Source organism: Pogona vitticeps, chromosome 4 (assembly GCF_051106095.1).
Source record: "Pogona vitticeps strain Pit_001003342236 chromosome 4, PviZW2.1, whole genome shotgun sequence".
NCBI classification, from domain to species: domain Eukaryota; kingdom Metazoa; phylum Chordata; class Lepidosauria; order Squamata; family Agamidae; genus Pogona; species Pogona vitticeps.
In genome coordinates, this window is record NC_135786.1 from 142959162 (window position 1) to 142976086 (window position 16925).

Sequence of the window (16925 nt, forward strand, 5' to 3'; positions counted from 1 at the left end):
AAATAAAATTGTTTTTAATTGTTGCAAAAAGCTGTCAATATTTTCAAGAGAATTGCTCACAAATAAAAGTGTGTAGAAACCAATCCTTTGGGGGGGTTGTTTCTTTTGCTTGCTTGTTTCTTTATTTATTGTTGTTGTTGTTGCCTTAAGCAGAGGAGTTCGGATGTGGGAGATGGATTAACAGGTATGAGGGACCCAACTTACAGCTGCACACTTTGTGACCTTCCCCTCCTTTCCCCATCTTTGTGGCCATTCACATATTGGCAAGTGCTCCGGAGTGTTCAGAACTGGCTTTTATTATCATTGTGACCTGCACATTTACATCACAGTGACAGCAGTGCTCTGTATTTACAGTAGCATGCACTAGAACAGAGGTCAGTGCGAAGAGGAGGGGGTTATAGAGAAGATTTTCTGTTGTTCTAAGACTAAACATAATGGGAAAACAGGATTCAACCTAGGATCGCTTGCTGTATGGCCATGTTCAGGGAACCATTTTGGTTGTCAGCGTGAGCATTGCTGGAACACTGTAGCTAATGTAGTTGTGAGGATGTGGATTTTAAGCACATAGGTTTACTACAGGAATAACAGTTACTTCCTCTTGCCTCTTTTTTATTGTGGCCTGCTTGCATAAGTGCTGGGCCTGATTAATGTTAGGTCGCACAGCTATATCTCATATTGCTCAAGGAAGTTTCACCTGCCTCTCCTTTCTCCTGCATGCATACCAGATTTAATCCCCAGGGTTCATCAGCTCTCTGGATCAGATTTGGAGGACACATTTGAGGAGCTGCAGCTGAGAGAAGGCTTGTTGTGTCAGTATGTGTCCCTTAGATATAACTCATGTTTCCTCCCAGAGCAGACTTTGAGGATGTGGCTTGTGGATTTGGAAAGCATTTGTTACAAGGATGCTCAATTAACATCTAATATAATTAGCATTGTTGCATGTGTAGCTTCAAGTACCCATCATGAGGGACTTGGTGAGAACTTGTGCAGGAAATGAGTAAGGATGATTCCCAATGTTGGTTTCATATTTGCAGTCCCTAGCATACAGAAAGCCGGTGCCAAATTTGTACCAGTTCATCACAGGAAGGGAATATATTGATATTGTTCCATTGGGTTTACTGGCCAGAAAAATGTCTTAACCATGGAGCAGTAAATTATAGACTGAATATATTTAACTATGTTAATTTGGAGAATCTAATGCCTTAGAAAGATCAAGACAATGAAGAACTGTTTGATGTCTCATCCATTCTAAAAATTAGAGTTTATTTCTTTCCCAAGATGCCCACAGTTGAACTGAGTATTTCGAAACAGATGCCTCTGTAAAATCATAATAACAGCTTTCTTTCCTGAAGGGATTCTGATGAGTGGCGCTTTCCTTGGGTTTCAGGTTTTGAAAATCCAATTGTTGCAGTACATTATAGAAAATGATGAGTTCTAAGGCAATAGACTTCTTGTATTAACATAGTTAAATGTGGTGAGTTGAGAATTTACTGCTCTACTGTTAAGGTTCTCTGATATCCAGACTGAACTGAATGGTCTTGATTTGCCCTTCTTCCTTTCCTATAATGATAGGGTACAAATGGAACACCATCTTCCTATAAATCATGATTCTATCTGCAAAAAAACAAATCGCACCATGATGTGAGATCCCTACCAGTGAAACACCAGTCATTCATGATCGGATGGGGAAGGAATGTCTTCCTTGCTTCTCCCGTGATTATAACTTTCCAACAGGGATGAATGGCAAGGAGTGCATTGAATCCTGCAGTTAAGATAGGGCCTAAAAGCCTCTTCATTGCTACTATTTCACTTGAGGGTTTGACATCTGAATGTTACAGCATTTTAGGGACTCATTTATGTAAGTCCCCTTTTAGAAATCACCCTTTATATATTCAGAGTATACAGGGAGGTGAACAGGAGGTTCATGCGCTGTCCTCAGCCTGCTTTGCTTATCCAGTTAGCTCCGTGCCCATACCATTGTATGTTCGCTCGAAGAAGGGAGCCCTCATGCCATCTTTTATCCAGGATTCCTCAAGAACTCTATGTGATTAGGACTCCTGGCCATGTGACAGGGCCTGCATGTGTTCTGCTAAATGCAGATAGATTTTGTCTTCATACAAGAGTCAATGTCAGAGAGAGCCTCTGTACATTTAGCCGGCTGTTCCATTACGGATGTTCTCCAAACATATGAACAGCTTCAGGGAGAAGGAAGAACTAACCAAGGACAGAGGTGGGGCCACTGGGAGTACACTTGCAGTCTCCATATGATTACATGGAGGATAGTAAAAGGGAGGTCTAGAGTGAAAAGTGTTCTCTTTTTTTAAATTAAATTTTATTCATAAGAAAAGAAAGTTACAAATAAGAGAAATGAGACTAAAATACAAGCTCAGTAATAACTACACACAATAAACATTTCTTACTCATGTCACCTTTACCCTTGGGACTAGGTAACCAATAATATCAATTTGTGCCAGTGAAAAAATGTTCTGCTTCTTCCATAAATGGGACTTTCCTGCACCACTTTTGGTGTAGGTTTATCTCATTCTGGAGCCTTTTAAGTGCCTGTGTTAAAAGGTTTGTCTGAAAAGCATATAAGCTAATGCTAATACCTATGTACAAACTCTTTAGAGGTATAAAACTTCTGTGTTTCTATCTAGTTCAGGTAATAGTAATCATCATCATATTAGAACTGTAGAGCTGGAAGGGACCACCTGGATCATCGAGTCCAGCCCCTGTTGAGAAGGCACAGTGGGGAATTGAACTCCCAACCAAACCACTGAGATATCTAGCGTTTCATGTCTCCAAGCTGAACCTTTTCTTTGAAGGATCAGACATTCCTGTAAGAGGATCAAGACCCATAGAATTAAACTACTGATTAGAGAAAGTTCCCAATGAGTCGGTCTTATGTTTGAACCTAGGGCTAAGTGCGTTTTCTACCAATACATGCAAATGAAATTGGAGACTGCTTCCATTAATTGTGGTTTAGGAAGTCTGCCCACAGTTTTGAAATTGTAATTATCCCAAGGCAGTTGGTTGTACAAAGAGTTTGGACAGCATTTCATCCAGTTGTTGAAGAAATGTGGCCTGAGGTGTTTGTCCACATGGGAGATTTCTAGGCTGCTTGACTCAGCATTTGTTTGCAGGAATAAGAGACAGTGCCCAGAAAAGAAGGTATGTGGGGCAGGATTATTACACCAGCATTCTTATGCTGAGTCAGGCTGGATTGGATTGATTTAAGTAATCGACAAAATGACTGGTTTTCAGTAGGGGATTTAAATCAAGTTCCCACCTTTTTAAATTCTTGTTTCCTGAATAAAATTTGGCTGGCAGAAACAAAATTTGTTTGGCTGGCAGAAACAATTGCATGGTTTTCCCTGAAGCCTAAAACCGTGATACCTATCAAGTAGCTAGCAATGAGTAACACATACAGTGCTGCCTCGCAAAACGAATGTAATTCGTTCTGCATACTTTCATTTCCATAGGATCCCACCTACAAACCAGCAGTAGCAATTTAAAACAAACCGCTGTGTATTTCAAAGCAAGCCAACTTCATCATGAGCTTAAGACCCCTGCATAATTATGAAGAGGGTTGCTTTAAGGGGTAACTTTTGTATCTTGAAATGTATTTTTAAAATTAATCCTAAAATAATGTGTCACCGCCAGCAAGTAGTGTGTATTGAGTTACTCTGAAAAACAAGCAGGGGTGATAAGACAGTTTTCAGAAAGCTATACGTAGCTGTGTTTAAAATGTTTTGTCCCAGGATCTGCTCTTAAGGGATGTGGTCACAACCCTCTGGCCGTGCTTTCCACTTTCCTGTTGGACTAGAGCATGTTCAACAGATTAAGGGGGCAATTCCAAAATACAGTATTTTTTGCTTGACTTGTCATGGATACATAAGGACAAGAAGCAATATTGTCTTCTAGCAAACATGATAACCAACATTTTCTGATAGGGGAAAAATGTCCACACTCTTTTGGGTAACAGCTGTGTAGTGCAATTCCATGTATGCATGCTAACCCAAAAGAAAGTTCCCCTGTGTCCACTGGGGCGTATACATATTTGGGATTGTGCCCTAAATATTCTTTGCACATTAATCTATATAGTACACGACTTACTGACTGAAAACCTGTTGCTTAGTTAGTCTAATAAGTTTCAGCTAGAATAGGCCCATTGAATCACTGGAACCTATAGAGGAGTTGACTCAGTAGATTCCTGCCGATTCAGTCAGCCTACTGTCGTTGTGACTTATTACACTAAGCCAAATGTTGGGCAACCCAGGGGTTCTTGGACTGCAATTCCCAGAAACCTAGGGAGCACAGTGAGTACTGAAGGCTTCTGGAAATTGCAGTTCAAGAACACTTGGGTTACTCAAGTTTGGTAACCACTGCACTAAGCAGTAGTATTTCAGCCACTTTGTTGTATCTATAGTGCTTGACCTCAACCATCATGGGTGTGTGTGAAAGAGAGATAGGAAAAAGAGAGAAGGAACAGTGTGAGCCGTCCTCACGAATAGAGATGTAGATAGGAGAGAGGGAAATACAGTGGTGCCTCGTAAGACAAATGCTTCACAGGACAAAAACCTCGCAAGACAAATGGTTTTGGCAATGGGCTTGATGACTTGCAAGACAAATGTTCCTGTGACCGTGCTTCGCAAGAAGAATATTTTCCATGTTTTGTTCCTGCCTCATGTTTGCTAATTTTTAAATGTTTTTCTATGATGTTTAAAAAGTTACATTTTTTGATTGAAGTTTTTTAAAATCATCTGTGCAATATGTATGGCTTTAAAGAGTACTTAATAAACCCTTTGTAAACCAAATTTCACTTTGTTCTGACTTTTTTTTGCCCATAGGAGCGCATTAATTAGATTTAAATGCATTCCTATGGGAAAACGCGTTTCGCAAGACAACATTAACTGCAGAATGAATTCAGTACGTCTTGCGAGGCACCACTGTAATAGAACAGGAAGAGTTGATTGTAGAAGAAAGAGAAGAGAAAGTTGAAATCTGTCTGGTGGAGAAGGGAAAAGGAGGAGTTAATTGTACCAGTATGGGAGGAGGATATAAAAGCTGAAAGGTGGAGGAGAGTTTTTAGTATATCCAGGGGAGAGAGAAGGAAAGAGGAGATAAGTAGAGAGAGAGAGAAAGGTGAAAAGAGATATGAAAGAGTGTGAGGGTTATTAGAAGATTTCCCTAAATTTGAAGGTAGGAGGATTACTGCCTGACCCCAACTTGTCAAAGGGAAAGGGAAGATTGACAGAGGCACAAGAATGGACAGTTGTGGTCTTTCTGCGGGGACCAGGTCACTTGAGGAGAGTGATCCGACCAGACCAATCCTTCAGCCAACCACCGGAGGGAGATTGGGCCAGACACCCTTGTTGCGGGACAATTTGCGCGGTTCGGAGTGCTCCAATGAGGAAACCCACCGACTGGGAATGTTTTGGGGCAGTCTCTCAATGAACCTTGCCAATTTACAGATGGAGTTCTCGTCTTCACACTTTGGACAGTTGCCAGATCTCACTTGTTTTGAATCCATAGAAGTTGTTGTGGAATCACCAAATGTTAAAGCAAATAAATCTGTTAATATTTCAAAAGAGGCTCAGTCGTCATTTCCCGCCAAAAGAGAAGAGCTGCTTCAAATTTCTAACAAACCCTATCACAGGGGGGTTATGTGGAAAGCAGGCTGTAGCTCAAATGTATGTGATGGAGAATAGCAGTTTGTGAGTTAAGAGCTTATAACTGCATTAGTTCATTTGTTATACATATATTTTAATATTGAAATCTCTTATGAGATAAAAACCAGCCAGAATTCTGCTGCTGCTTTATTTACGAGTAAAGAAAATCACCTAAGTCTTTGTGACAAATTGCTACTCATCAATGGGGTGCAGATTGCATTTTTGTGCATATGCCACATCTTCAATCCTAAAGTCACAAGGAGCAAGTCCTCTTTCATAATAGACCTTAGGTAAAGCTAAAGGTTCCCCTTGACATTTAGTCCAGTCGTGTCCGACTCTAGGGCGCGGTGCTCATCCCCGTTTCCAAGCCATGAAGCCAGTGTTTGTTCAAAGACAGTTTCCATAGTCACGTGGCCAGCGCGACTAGACACGGAACGCCATTACCTTTCCACCACGGTGGTACCTATTTATCTACTCGCATTTTTACATGCTTTTGAACCGCTAGGTTGGCGGGAGCTGGGACAAGCGACGGGAGCTCACTCTGTCGCGTGGATTTGATCTTACGACTGCTAGTCTTCTGACCTTGCAGCACAGAGGCTTCTGCGATTTAACCCGCAGCAACACCACCTCCCTCATAGTAGACCTTACTTGTTTTACACTGTAATTTTAAAAAACATTTTCTCATGAGATTTTTTCCCCATTTTAAACATCCATTAATCCCTCCCTTGTCTGCTGTCCATTAATTCATTCAGCATTATTTGTGACCCACTGGTAATCCTAAATTCTGGTAATTTTGGCTCTTATACCCTGCTCAGGACTGGAAAAATAGGAATTATCAAGCACCTGGCAGCTCACAGCAATTGCATTGTTGTATAATACCTTAGGGCTGGGTGCAGGATGCTGAAATGCATTTGAGCAAGCCTCTGCCATGTGTCATTCTCACTTACCCTCTACATATGTGAGGTCAGAAGGAGACCTCGGTTATGTTTAGTTTACTTTCAGATAATCATGGCTTTTTGCACACAAACCAGAGTGTTGCCTATATAGGACTGGATGCAGACTAGGGTGGTGGTATTACTGTTAGTTGTGAAATTGGCTTGTGTTGAAACTGACTCAAATTGATAAATCCATGCCATTGGTTTGTAGACAAAGTCAGGATTCTCTGAAATAGAACTGAAATATTTGCAGCCTTCTCCATGTGGTTGAGGGGAGGGCTGAAGGTGAGCTTTGTTAGGGTTCATCCAGCTTGTAAATGCAACATTTAGGTATGGTTATGGTCAAGTGGGACGTGGTGGCGCTGCGGGCTAAACCGCAGAAGCCTGTGCTGCAGGGTCAGAAGACCAAGCAGTCGTAAGATCGAATCCATGCGACGGAGTGAGCGCCCGTCACTTGTACCAGCACCCGCCAACCTAGCGGTTCGAAAGCATGCAAATGCAAGTAGATAAATAGGGACCACCTCGGTGGGAAGGTAAACAGCGTTCCGTGTCTAAGTCGCACTGGCCATGTGACCACGGAAGGTTGTCTTCGGACAAACGCTGGCTCTATGGCTTGGAAACGGGGATGAGCACCGCCCCCTAGAGTTGAACACGACTGGACAAAAATTGTCAAGGGGAACCTTTACCTTTACCTTATGGTCAAGTTGCTGAGTTGGATTTGGCTTCACCCATTAAAAGTTTCTTAGGCTTGATTTGAAAGCAGAAATTGTGACTTGGACTTTTAAGAGTTTCTGTGTGCAGTATGTGTGTTCTGTTAGTGAGTTATTGTCCCTTTTCCTACATGGGCCTCGTTCCCTCCTTGATGCTTGTCTTTCTTCCCCTTCCCCAGTTTGTATCTTGGTTTACTGGGAAGATTGTTGATGGAGTAGTGCCATGCGTAGGCATGAGTCATTGAAATCCTTGGACCAGTTGTTCTAGTGTGCTGCATTGGAGTCCCAAAATAAACGCCATGCTGAAACTGCCATAAGCTAAAGCACTCTTGTCTTTAATGAGCTTGAATCATATGCAATGGATTGAATGTATCTTTGATAGGAAACCTGAACATCACAGTACTTCACTTAGTGATGATATTGTGTTAAAAGTAGGTCTGATGCAGTTGAAATACCCATCAGATTTTCATTCTGGCTTTAAAAACAAAAATTGTTAATTTGGAATTGGCTTCAGTTGGCAGCATAAGCATAATGAGACAGAAACAAAACCACAGTGGAGAAGATATTGGCCCCATCAAAGCATTGCATTCTCTTCATTCCATCTTAATTGGTTACTTGCTCTTGAAAGGATGTTGACAGCTGTTTAAACCCCCCCCCCTTGGCCTGGCAAAATGATGGAGCCTCATATTTTCATAATTTGTTGAAGACCTACCTTTCTTTTTGTATAGAAAAACAAAGTCCTCTGAAATACTTGGTAGCTTAAATCCTATTACTGTACTTTGTTACACATGAGGAAGGCAAACAGTGTAATAGTTAGTTGCTTCTAGTCTGCAATAAATGATTCGCTGCTGAGATTCTCAGGAGTGCTTAGGAGTAAAAAAAGGGACTCATTAATTGCCAGCTAGAAGAGTTTGAATCCTTCTGCATGCATAAGAGAGCAACAGGATTTCAGAAAGTGCATGTGATTTTAATTGTATATGTGACCTGTGAAAGAGGATATCATGTGTGAAAGCCTTGGTGAAAGTCTGAGACAGTCTGCATTATCAGAGGACTCTCACAATGCAGCTTCTCTTTGACTACTGCAATGGACGGGCAGTCTGTGAAAATTTGTGCCATAAAATAAGGTGTTGCAGTTCCAGAAAAATAAGTTGCAGGATTCTTTTGCACTCATAACTTGGTTTTCTTGTGGGGAATACTGGCTTTGAAGACTTGTAACACCCATATTCTTTGCCTTTTCAGGATTTCGAAAAAATGATGAAATGAAAGCTATGGAAGTCCTGCCTATCTTGAAGGAGAAAGTTGCGTACCTGTCAGGTAAGGGGATGCATTTTGTTCATAACCATGAGCTGTATTTGTTGACTGTCTCTCCATGGCAGTTGCTACCTATCAAGACTGGCAAGACATGGTTCATGGCCAATGGAAGGTAAAGTCAAAGTCAACAGCAGGTCGTACCAACTACAGTGGCGTCTTGACCTATGAACATTTTGAGTTATGAACAGGTCCGTTCACAAAATTTTGCTCTGACTTGCGAATGGAGCTTTGATTTACGAACAGAAAAAAGGCAGGGGAAAAGGCCGGGAAATTCTAATGTCTTGGTTTAGCATGTGTTTTAGACTCCACACTCTCTCCCTCCCCCATTGTCTTCTCTCTCTCTGTCTCCCTCCTTTCCTGCCCCTTTTTAAACCTAAATCATCTTTGGTTCTCCCCCTAGTGGTAGAGGACGGATTAACCAATTTTGCATTAGTTCCTATGGGAACGAATGCTTTGACTTACAAACTGTGCCTTGACATAAGAAAAAAAAAATCCGGAATGGATTAATTGAGTTTCAGTGCATTCCTATGGGAAATGCTGCTTTGACTTACAAACATTTTGATTTATGAACACTATTCCATTACGGATTAAGTTCGTAAATCAAGGCACCACTGTAATCCTGAGTATGTCCTATTCAGCGTCTGTCTGAACTGAAGATTAGTTTCTTGGGTTGTTTCAGAAGGCTTCCACCCCATTGTAATTTATGCCCTGCTGGAGGGAGGGAGAGTTGTCTGCCACTCTCTAAGTAAAGTAGAGACAGGACTAGCTTAAATTGGGGTCTGATGGGTGCAGGGAGAAGCCCCACTTTCTTTAACAGGTCAGTCTCCATTCCTGTCCAGTTGTAGTTACTGGTCATTCACAATGCAATTGGGTACATGTTTACTCACAAGTCAGTCTTGCAGGTTTAAATGGAACTCGTTCCCATGTTAATTGTAAAGATTACAGTCCAGGAGATGGTGTATTAGCACTGTGAGATTTTACATTCAGAAGATGTAACACAGTTTTGCACATCAGGAATCTACTCTTCCTTCAGTGTATTATCTTAAAGAAGTAGGAGCAGCTCCAGTAAATTAACAGTTTTAATTAATCCGCCTGCCCTTGCATCTGTGCTTTCCCATCCCTTCACTACTTGTTCCACAACAGTGTTTTTATGAGTTGATCAAAAATATATCATTGATTCTTTTCCGTAAATATATTTGTGGGTTTTTAATATTTTGGTTGAGCGTCTTCCAAATGTTCAGTAAATGATTGCTGTTCCTCAGTGACAAGGTCATTTGTTTGTTGTATGCGACTTGTGCTTGGTAGATGTATTGATCCAGACTAAGATTGCAACATAACTTTTGTTTCCATCAATGTGTTGTGTTCCTCTAGTTTTTTTAAACAAACAAACAAACAAAAAACCAGGAAAAACTCAGAAACATATATCAAAAGTCTCCCAGGTGTGTACTCTGCAACCCTACTCAAAACACACTTTAGTATTGTCTGCTCACTCTTTTGATCTGAAAGAGGTCAGAAGGACACTTTCTCCCGCACATAGGTTCCTGTGACCTTCCTTGACTTGTTAACCTAGTCCCACAAGAAACCAGAAGATGGATCCTGACTGTCTCCTGAGCTGTTTGCTTATCTGCTCTCTGGTGCCCCATGTTTTTATAACAGCCTTTCTAAACTGGCTAGTTCCTCCAGTGGTTCTTAACCTTTGCTACTTGGATGCTTTTGAACTGCAACTCCCAGAAACCCCAATCAGGACAGCTGGTGGTGAAGGCTTCTGGGAGTTGCAGTCCAAAACTCCTGAGTAACCCAAGGTTAAGAACCAGTGAGTTCCTCAATACAAGAGTGGGAATTGGGACCAAGTGGATGAAAGACTGTCTCCCGGAATCCTAAAGCTGAAATGAACTAGCTGCAGCCTCAGACAGCACTAGTTAACCTTCAAGGGATTGACCAAGCAGGTTGCTTTAATGGTTTATGGCTGTTAAATAGGGTTGCAGGGCTGTGACATTCTTTCAAGTTTAAACACTTTAAAAGCTGTTGGGATTATCATGCAGCAGTTCCCCCCCCACCCCCGCAAACAATCCCCAAGCAACTGACTACTTAAGAGGATGTGTTCTGCCTCCTAGCTCTATTTGTTTTAGCAGCGTGAAATTGGGGGGTGTTAAAACTACGCCCGACTTCTCCTATCATCTTCAGCCAGATTGTTTGTCAGAAAGCCAAGGCTCAAATGAGCACCTTGGAGGTAGCTTCTTGCTAACGGAAGTTGCTAATACTGCTGATTTAGTTGTATGATGGAGTTAATGTTCGGATCTCCTCTACCTGTTGCGCTCTGCTGTTTGCACTCAGAAATCTCAAGTTTAATTTGTTGTTGTTGTTTAGTCATTTAGTCGTGTCCGACTCTTTGTGACCCCATGGACCAGAGCACGCCAGGCCCTCCTGTCTTCCACTGCATCCCGGAGCTGGGCCAAATTCATGTTGGTCGCTTCGATGACACTGTCCAACCATCTCCTCCTCTGTCATCCCCTTCTCCTCTTGCCCTCACATTTTCCTAACATCAGGGTCTTTTCCAGGGAGTCTTCTCTTCTCATGAGATGGCCAAAGTATTGGAGCCTCAGCTTCAGGATCTGTCCTTCCAGTGACCACTCAGGGTTGATTTCCTTTAGAATTGATAGGTTTGTTCTCCTTGCAGTCCAGGGGACTCTCAAGAGTGTCCTCCAGCACCACAATTCAAAAGCATCAATTCTTTGGCAGTCAGCCTTCCTTATGGTCCAGCTCTCACTTCCGTACATCAGTACAGGAAAAACCATAGCTTTGACTATTCGGACTTTTGTCGGCAAGGTGATGTCTCTGCTTTTTAAGATGCTGTCGAGGTTTATCATTGCTTTCCTCCCAAGAAGCAAGCGTCTTTTAATTTCGTGGCTGCTGTCACCATCTGCAGTGATCATGGAGCCCAAGAAAGTAAAATCTGTCACTACCTCCATATCCTCCCCTTCTATTTGCCAGGACGTGATGGGACCAGTGGCCATGATCTTAGTTTTTTTGATGTTGAGCTTCAGACCATTTTTTGCGCTCTCCTCTTTCACCCTCATTACAAGGTTCCTTAATTCCTTCTCACTTTCTGCCATCAGAGTGGTATCATCTGCATATCTGAGGTTGTTGATATTTCTTCCGGCAGTCTTAATTCCGGTTTGGGATTCCTCCAGTCCTGCCTTTCGCATGATGTATTCTGCATATAAGTTAAATAAGCCGGGGGACAATATACAGCCTTGTCGTACTCCTTTCCCAATTTTGAACCAATCAGTGTTTCCGTATCCAGTTCTAACTGTTGTTTCCTGTCCCACATATAGGTTTCTCAGGAGATAGATAAGGTGGTCAGGCACTCCCATTTCTTTAAGGACTTGCCATAGTTTGTTGTGGTCGGCACAGTCAAAGGCTTTTGCATAGTCAATGAAGCAGAAGTAGATGTTTTTCTGGAACTCTCTGGCTTTCTCCGTAATCCAGCGCATGTTAGCAATTTGGTCTCTAGTTCCTCTGCCCCTTCGAAAACCATCTTGTACTTCTGGGAGTTCTCGGTCCACATACTGTTGAAGCCTACCTTGTAGGATTTTGAGCATAACCTTGCTAGCGTGGGAAATGGGTGCAATGGTACGGTAGTTGGAGCATTCTTTGGCACTGCCCTTCTTTGGGATTGGGATGTAGACTGATCTTTTCCAGTCCTCTGGCCACTGCTGAGTTTTCCAAACTTGCTGGCATATTGAATGTAGCACCTTAACAGCGTCATATTTCAAGATTTTAAATAGTTCCACTGGAATGCCATCACCTCCACTGGCCTTGTTGTTAGACAAGCTTTCTAAGGCCCACTTGACCTCACTCTCCAGGATGTCTGGCTCAAGGTCAGCAACCACACTATCTGGGTTGTCCAGAACATCCAAATCTTTCTGGTATAGCTCCTCTGTGTATTCTTGCCACCTCTTCCTGATGTCTTCTGCTTCTGTGAGGTCCCTACCACTTTTGTCCTTTATCATGTTCATCTTTGCACAAAATGTTCCTTTAATATCTCCAATTTTCCTGAACAGATCTCTGTTTTTTCCTTTTCTATTCTTTTCCTCTATTTCTTTGCATTGTTCATTTAATAAAGTTTAAATCAGTGCAGACTTAAACTGAATGTGCCTGTGAGAAAGAGAGGCTCCCTCTGCCACTATTCCCTCCTCCCTAATCTCTACTATGGTGAGAATACTGTTGACCTACCCTCAGGTATGTTAAGAAGGAATGTGCAGTGGAGAGGCATATGAATGATTAGGTGTAGTAGTTTGAGCCTCTGGGCAAGTTAATTAATCAGGAAGCTGTTTGTAGTTGCCACACTTGGTGTAAGCCTCTCTGGGAAGTACTTCCGGGATTTGAAAGGTATCAAACAATGGATCATAAATTGCCTTCATCTGCTGCCCAGGGTCTTCTGTTCTTCTTTGACTGCCATTTCTTGGGCTAGTTCCTCACATTCCCGGTTGCCTTGTTTCTTACCATGGCACCCTCCTCCCTTTATTGCTTTTTTCCTTCTTGCAAGCCTGTCACTTCCTCTTGCAATTTTAGACTTCTGTTCATGCAGTTCCCCCTCCTTCCTCTTCAGCCTTTACCTTTTGTTTTGACAAGCCTGCCTTCTATGTTGACATTACTTGAGCTCTTTTTTTTTTTGTTGGTTTGTTTTTTGAACTGCTGGAGGAAATGATCCACTTTTTTTTGCATCGACCTCTGGGAGCCTCCCTCGGTTGCTTGGCAACATGGCATACCATAAATATGTCTGTCTGTCCCTCTGTTTATTGCTGGTGCATCCTCCCCCTTCCCTTCCCTTCAGGAGCCCTTATTGGAATGATATTCTGGGCCTTTCTTCTTAAAACTTTGCATTGAGGTCCTTTAAAAGAAATCCAGTTTAGTCCCAGTACCACCCAAATCTGGCATGTGGCCCTGATATTGGAGATTATGTTTATTTTTGCAATTATTTATTATTGCAATTAATAATGAGCTTAAAGACCACCAGTAGTGAATAATTAGTTGGACTGTGTTACTTGGCCTGCGGTGTAGATGTTTGTATTTTTAGTGGGGGACTTTTAGTGGGTGGGGAGTGTTTGGGGAATTTTATGTGTGTGCATGTGTCTGATCTCTGGGTGTCTGTGAATTTCATTGTATGGGTATACTGTGTATATACTTACAATGACAATAAATTATTATTATTATCATTATCATTATCATTATCGTTGTTGTTGTTGTTGTTGTTGTTGTTATTATTATTATTATTATTATTATTATTATTATTGTAATTTTTGTAATTTTTATAATTTTTATAATTTTTATAATTTGCATTTGCATAATAACACCCATTGTGTAAACCGGTTGCCAAGTCTGCAGGCAGTTTGCAGAATCTGCTTCATTGTGCATGTTGTTCTAGTGCTGAAACCTTTGACGCTGACTGGCAGAGTTCACATTGCAGAACTCTGGGACAAACATTCCAGTGGCTTTTTAAAATAGCCATTTTAAGTTTTCATGGGGGACAGAAACTGATCTCTCTAGGATTCAAGCCTCACAGAAGCCTTGGAGACAAGAACAACTTTGTGGCTAAGAGCAGAGAAGTTAAGGAACAAGTCCTGGGGGACAGGAAGTGAAGAGACAGCTAGCCCCAGATGCAAAGTGTCTGAAGGAAGATTGCAGTTGGCTGAGAAGGAGGAACATGAACAAGGATGGAAGAAGGTTTAGATTGAAGAAAAGGGTGCAAATATCTACAATTTTATTGGCCTTTGTTTTATTTATTTTATTGTTTAATTTTCATTTGCATGACATTCATCTCCCCAGAGAGACAGAGAACAGTACACAACAACAATTAACACCGTAATAGGACACACAACAATAAATACTTCACGTAAATGATGAAATGCTATAAAACCTAGCAACAGTCTAAACAATTTTCTCTTATGTACATTTCCATATAAAAATGCTTGCCATACAAGTACTGTAGTGGAAAAAACACTCTTAATTTCCAAAGGCCCTTTGAAACCATTCATCTGTACATCTACCCCTGAATCCCTACAAGAATGTCATGCTTCTCCAGAACTCACGAAGAGAATTCCAGTGCAGAGGGACAGCAACACAAAAAAGGTCTCCTTTGAATGCACTCAAGCCAGACAGCTTTAGACAACTGGCACCTTTAGAAAGGCAGTTCTAGATTTTACCCTAGACATGGATTGTATTTTGAGTACCCTGTTTCTGTGAAAATAAGATCTGAAAATAAGGACTAGTATGATTTTTCAGGATGCTCATAATATAAGCCCTACCCCAAAAATAAGCCCCAGTTAAGTGAAACCCCACCCTCTGCCATTGTACAACAACCAGAGGAAGATGAATGACTGTATTTGAATAAATGTAGATTGTTGTAAATGACAAAATTAAACCTCCCCTGAAGGTAAGCCCTAATGCATTTTTAGAGCAAACATTAATATAAGACCCTGTCTTATTTTCGGGAAAACACGGTAGAACAAGTTTAGATGACCTCCTGTTCCAGTACGCCCCCTGCCCACATCCTTCAGAGTTAAGACTGAGCCCTCACAAGAGTTTGACAGTCAAGCTCCATGGAAATATAACCTCTCAACTTCTGTCAGGGTGGCTACATCTATAGTTAGCAAAAGCTAGATTCCATATTGCATCTTTCATCAAGAGGGACTTTGATTGCTGACTCATTTGAATGCCTGTTGCTTAGTAATCTGGAACTGCATATACATATAGCCAACCAATTGACCTATTATATCAGCTGGGGAAAATATTTAGAGGTAGAACCATTTTACTATTTTTGTTCTGTTTACAGTACTTCTGTTTTCTTGTTAGGCTTATGACTATTTTGCTTAAACATACCTGAATCCACTGATCTGATGAAAGCCTAACCAATCTTGTCTTGTGATGAAGCCTTTGGCTTCTCAGCCAAGTTAATAAAGAGAGTACAGCGAAGGTGGGTGTTGAGAGGTTGCAGGCTGTTGGATTCACAAGATAGCTAGTGGGAGTTAGATTTCTCCTGTGCAATATGTCATAGTACAGTGACTCTTTGCCCTGTAGATGGTGGCAGTTCTTAGTGTGCTGTATATGTTGGGATGGATTTAGTTTGAGCTTAAATCTGTCATATCTTGGTTAGCACCCATCTAATCTAGGGTACAAATGACCCCTGTAGAGCTATGGCAAGGGAACAGGTAAGGGCTTTGTTGAGATCACAGCGTACCCCTTATCCACATCTTTGGACATTGCAAAAGACATAGGAAGGAGGAAGTGCCAGAGATGTCCAAGAATGGCAGCTGGGACAGTTAGATGAGGGCTTCTGCAAAGCATGGGTGTCCTTAGTGGTTCATTGAGTTCCATTTAATCCTACCTTGTGTCTACTCAACAGTCCCCTCCCCCCAATGCATGTTCCGTGTAAGGGTCAGCAGCAGAGCCACTAAGATATCTGTGCTGGGCCCTGTAAACCTTCCAAGTAGACCTGCTCAGTGGTGACAACAAAAATTGTTACCTAGTTAAAAAAATCTATGGAGTCCTGCTGTTGTATAGGGTGGGCATTCCTTCTTGTGCAATATCATCTGCCGGGAGCGGGGGATGATTTTGTTCAAAATGTCTTGGAATGGGGGTGTGGATATATTTTGTTGCAAGTATTCCACTCCCAAGTTGTCTGAATCCTATTGAGACATAACAGTTGAGGTCCATTTCCAGAGAAGAATCAAATTGTATTAGAACTATAGAATAATTGAATTGGAAGGAGCCTATAAGGCTATCAAGTCCAACCTTCTGCTCAATGCAGGAATCCAAGTCAAAGCATATCTGACAGATGGTTGTCCAATTTTCTCTTGAATGCTTCCAGTGTTGGAGCATCACCTCCTGAGGCAATCAGTTCCATTGATATACTGCTCTAACAGTTAAGTATTTTTCCTGATATTTAGGCTACCATAAATCTGGCTTCCTGTAAATTGAGCCCACTGTTACATGTCTTGAACTCTGGGATGATCAAGTACAGGTCCTGCCAGTCTTTTGTATGACTACTTTTCAAATATTTTAAAAGGGTGACCATATCTCCCCTCAGTCTTCTTTTCTCAAGGCTAAACATGCCCAGTTCTTTCAGTCTTTCCTCATAGGGCTTGGTTTACAGTCCCCTCATCATCCTTGCGCCCCTGTTCTGAACTTGCTCCAGTTCGCTAGCATCCTTCTTAAAATGTGGTTTCCAGAACTTGACACAGAACTCTAGATGAGGCGCAACAGTGCTAAATAGGGGGGAAAGAGTATTGCTGAAT

General features: G+C 41.6%; 1 protein-coding gene across 5 annotated transcripts in view; it reads left to right on the forward strand.

The window, feature by feature from the left end:
• The window catches only part of TRIO (trio Rho guanine nucleotide exchange factor), a 269555-nt gene that overhangs the window by 61544 nt on the left and 191086 nt on the right, over positions 1-16925 (forward strand). For all 5 annotated transcript variants that reach the window (XM_020781274.3, XM_020781278.3, XM_072998502.2 and 2 more), the window contains exon 2: positions 8557-8631. In XM_020781274.3, coding sequence (XP_020636933.3) covers positions 8557-8631 — 75 coding nt within the window. The remainder of the gene's footprint in view (positions 1-8556; positions 8632-16925) is intronic.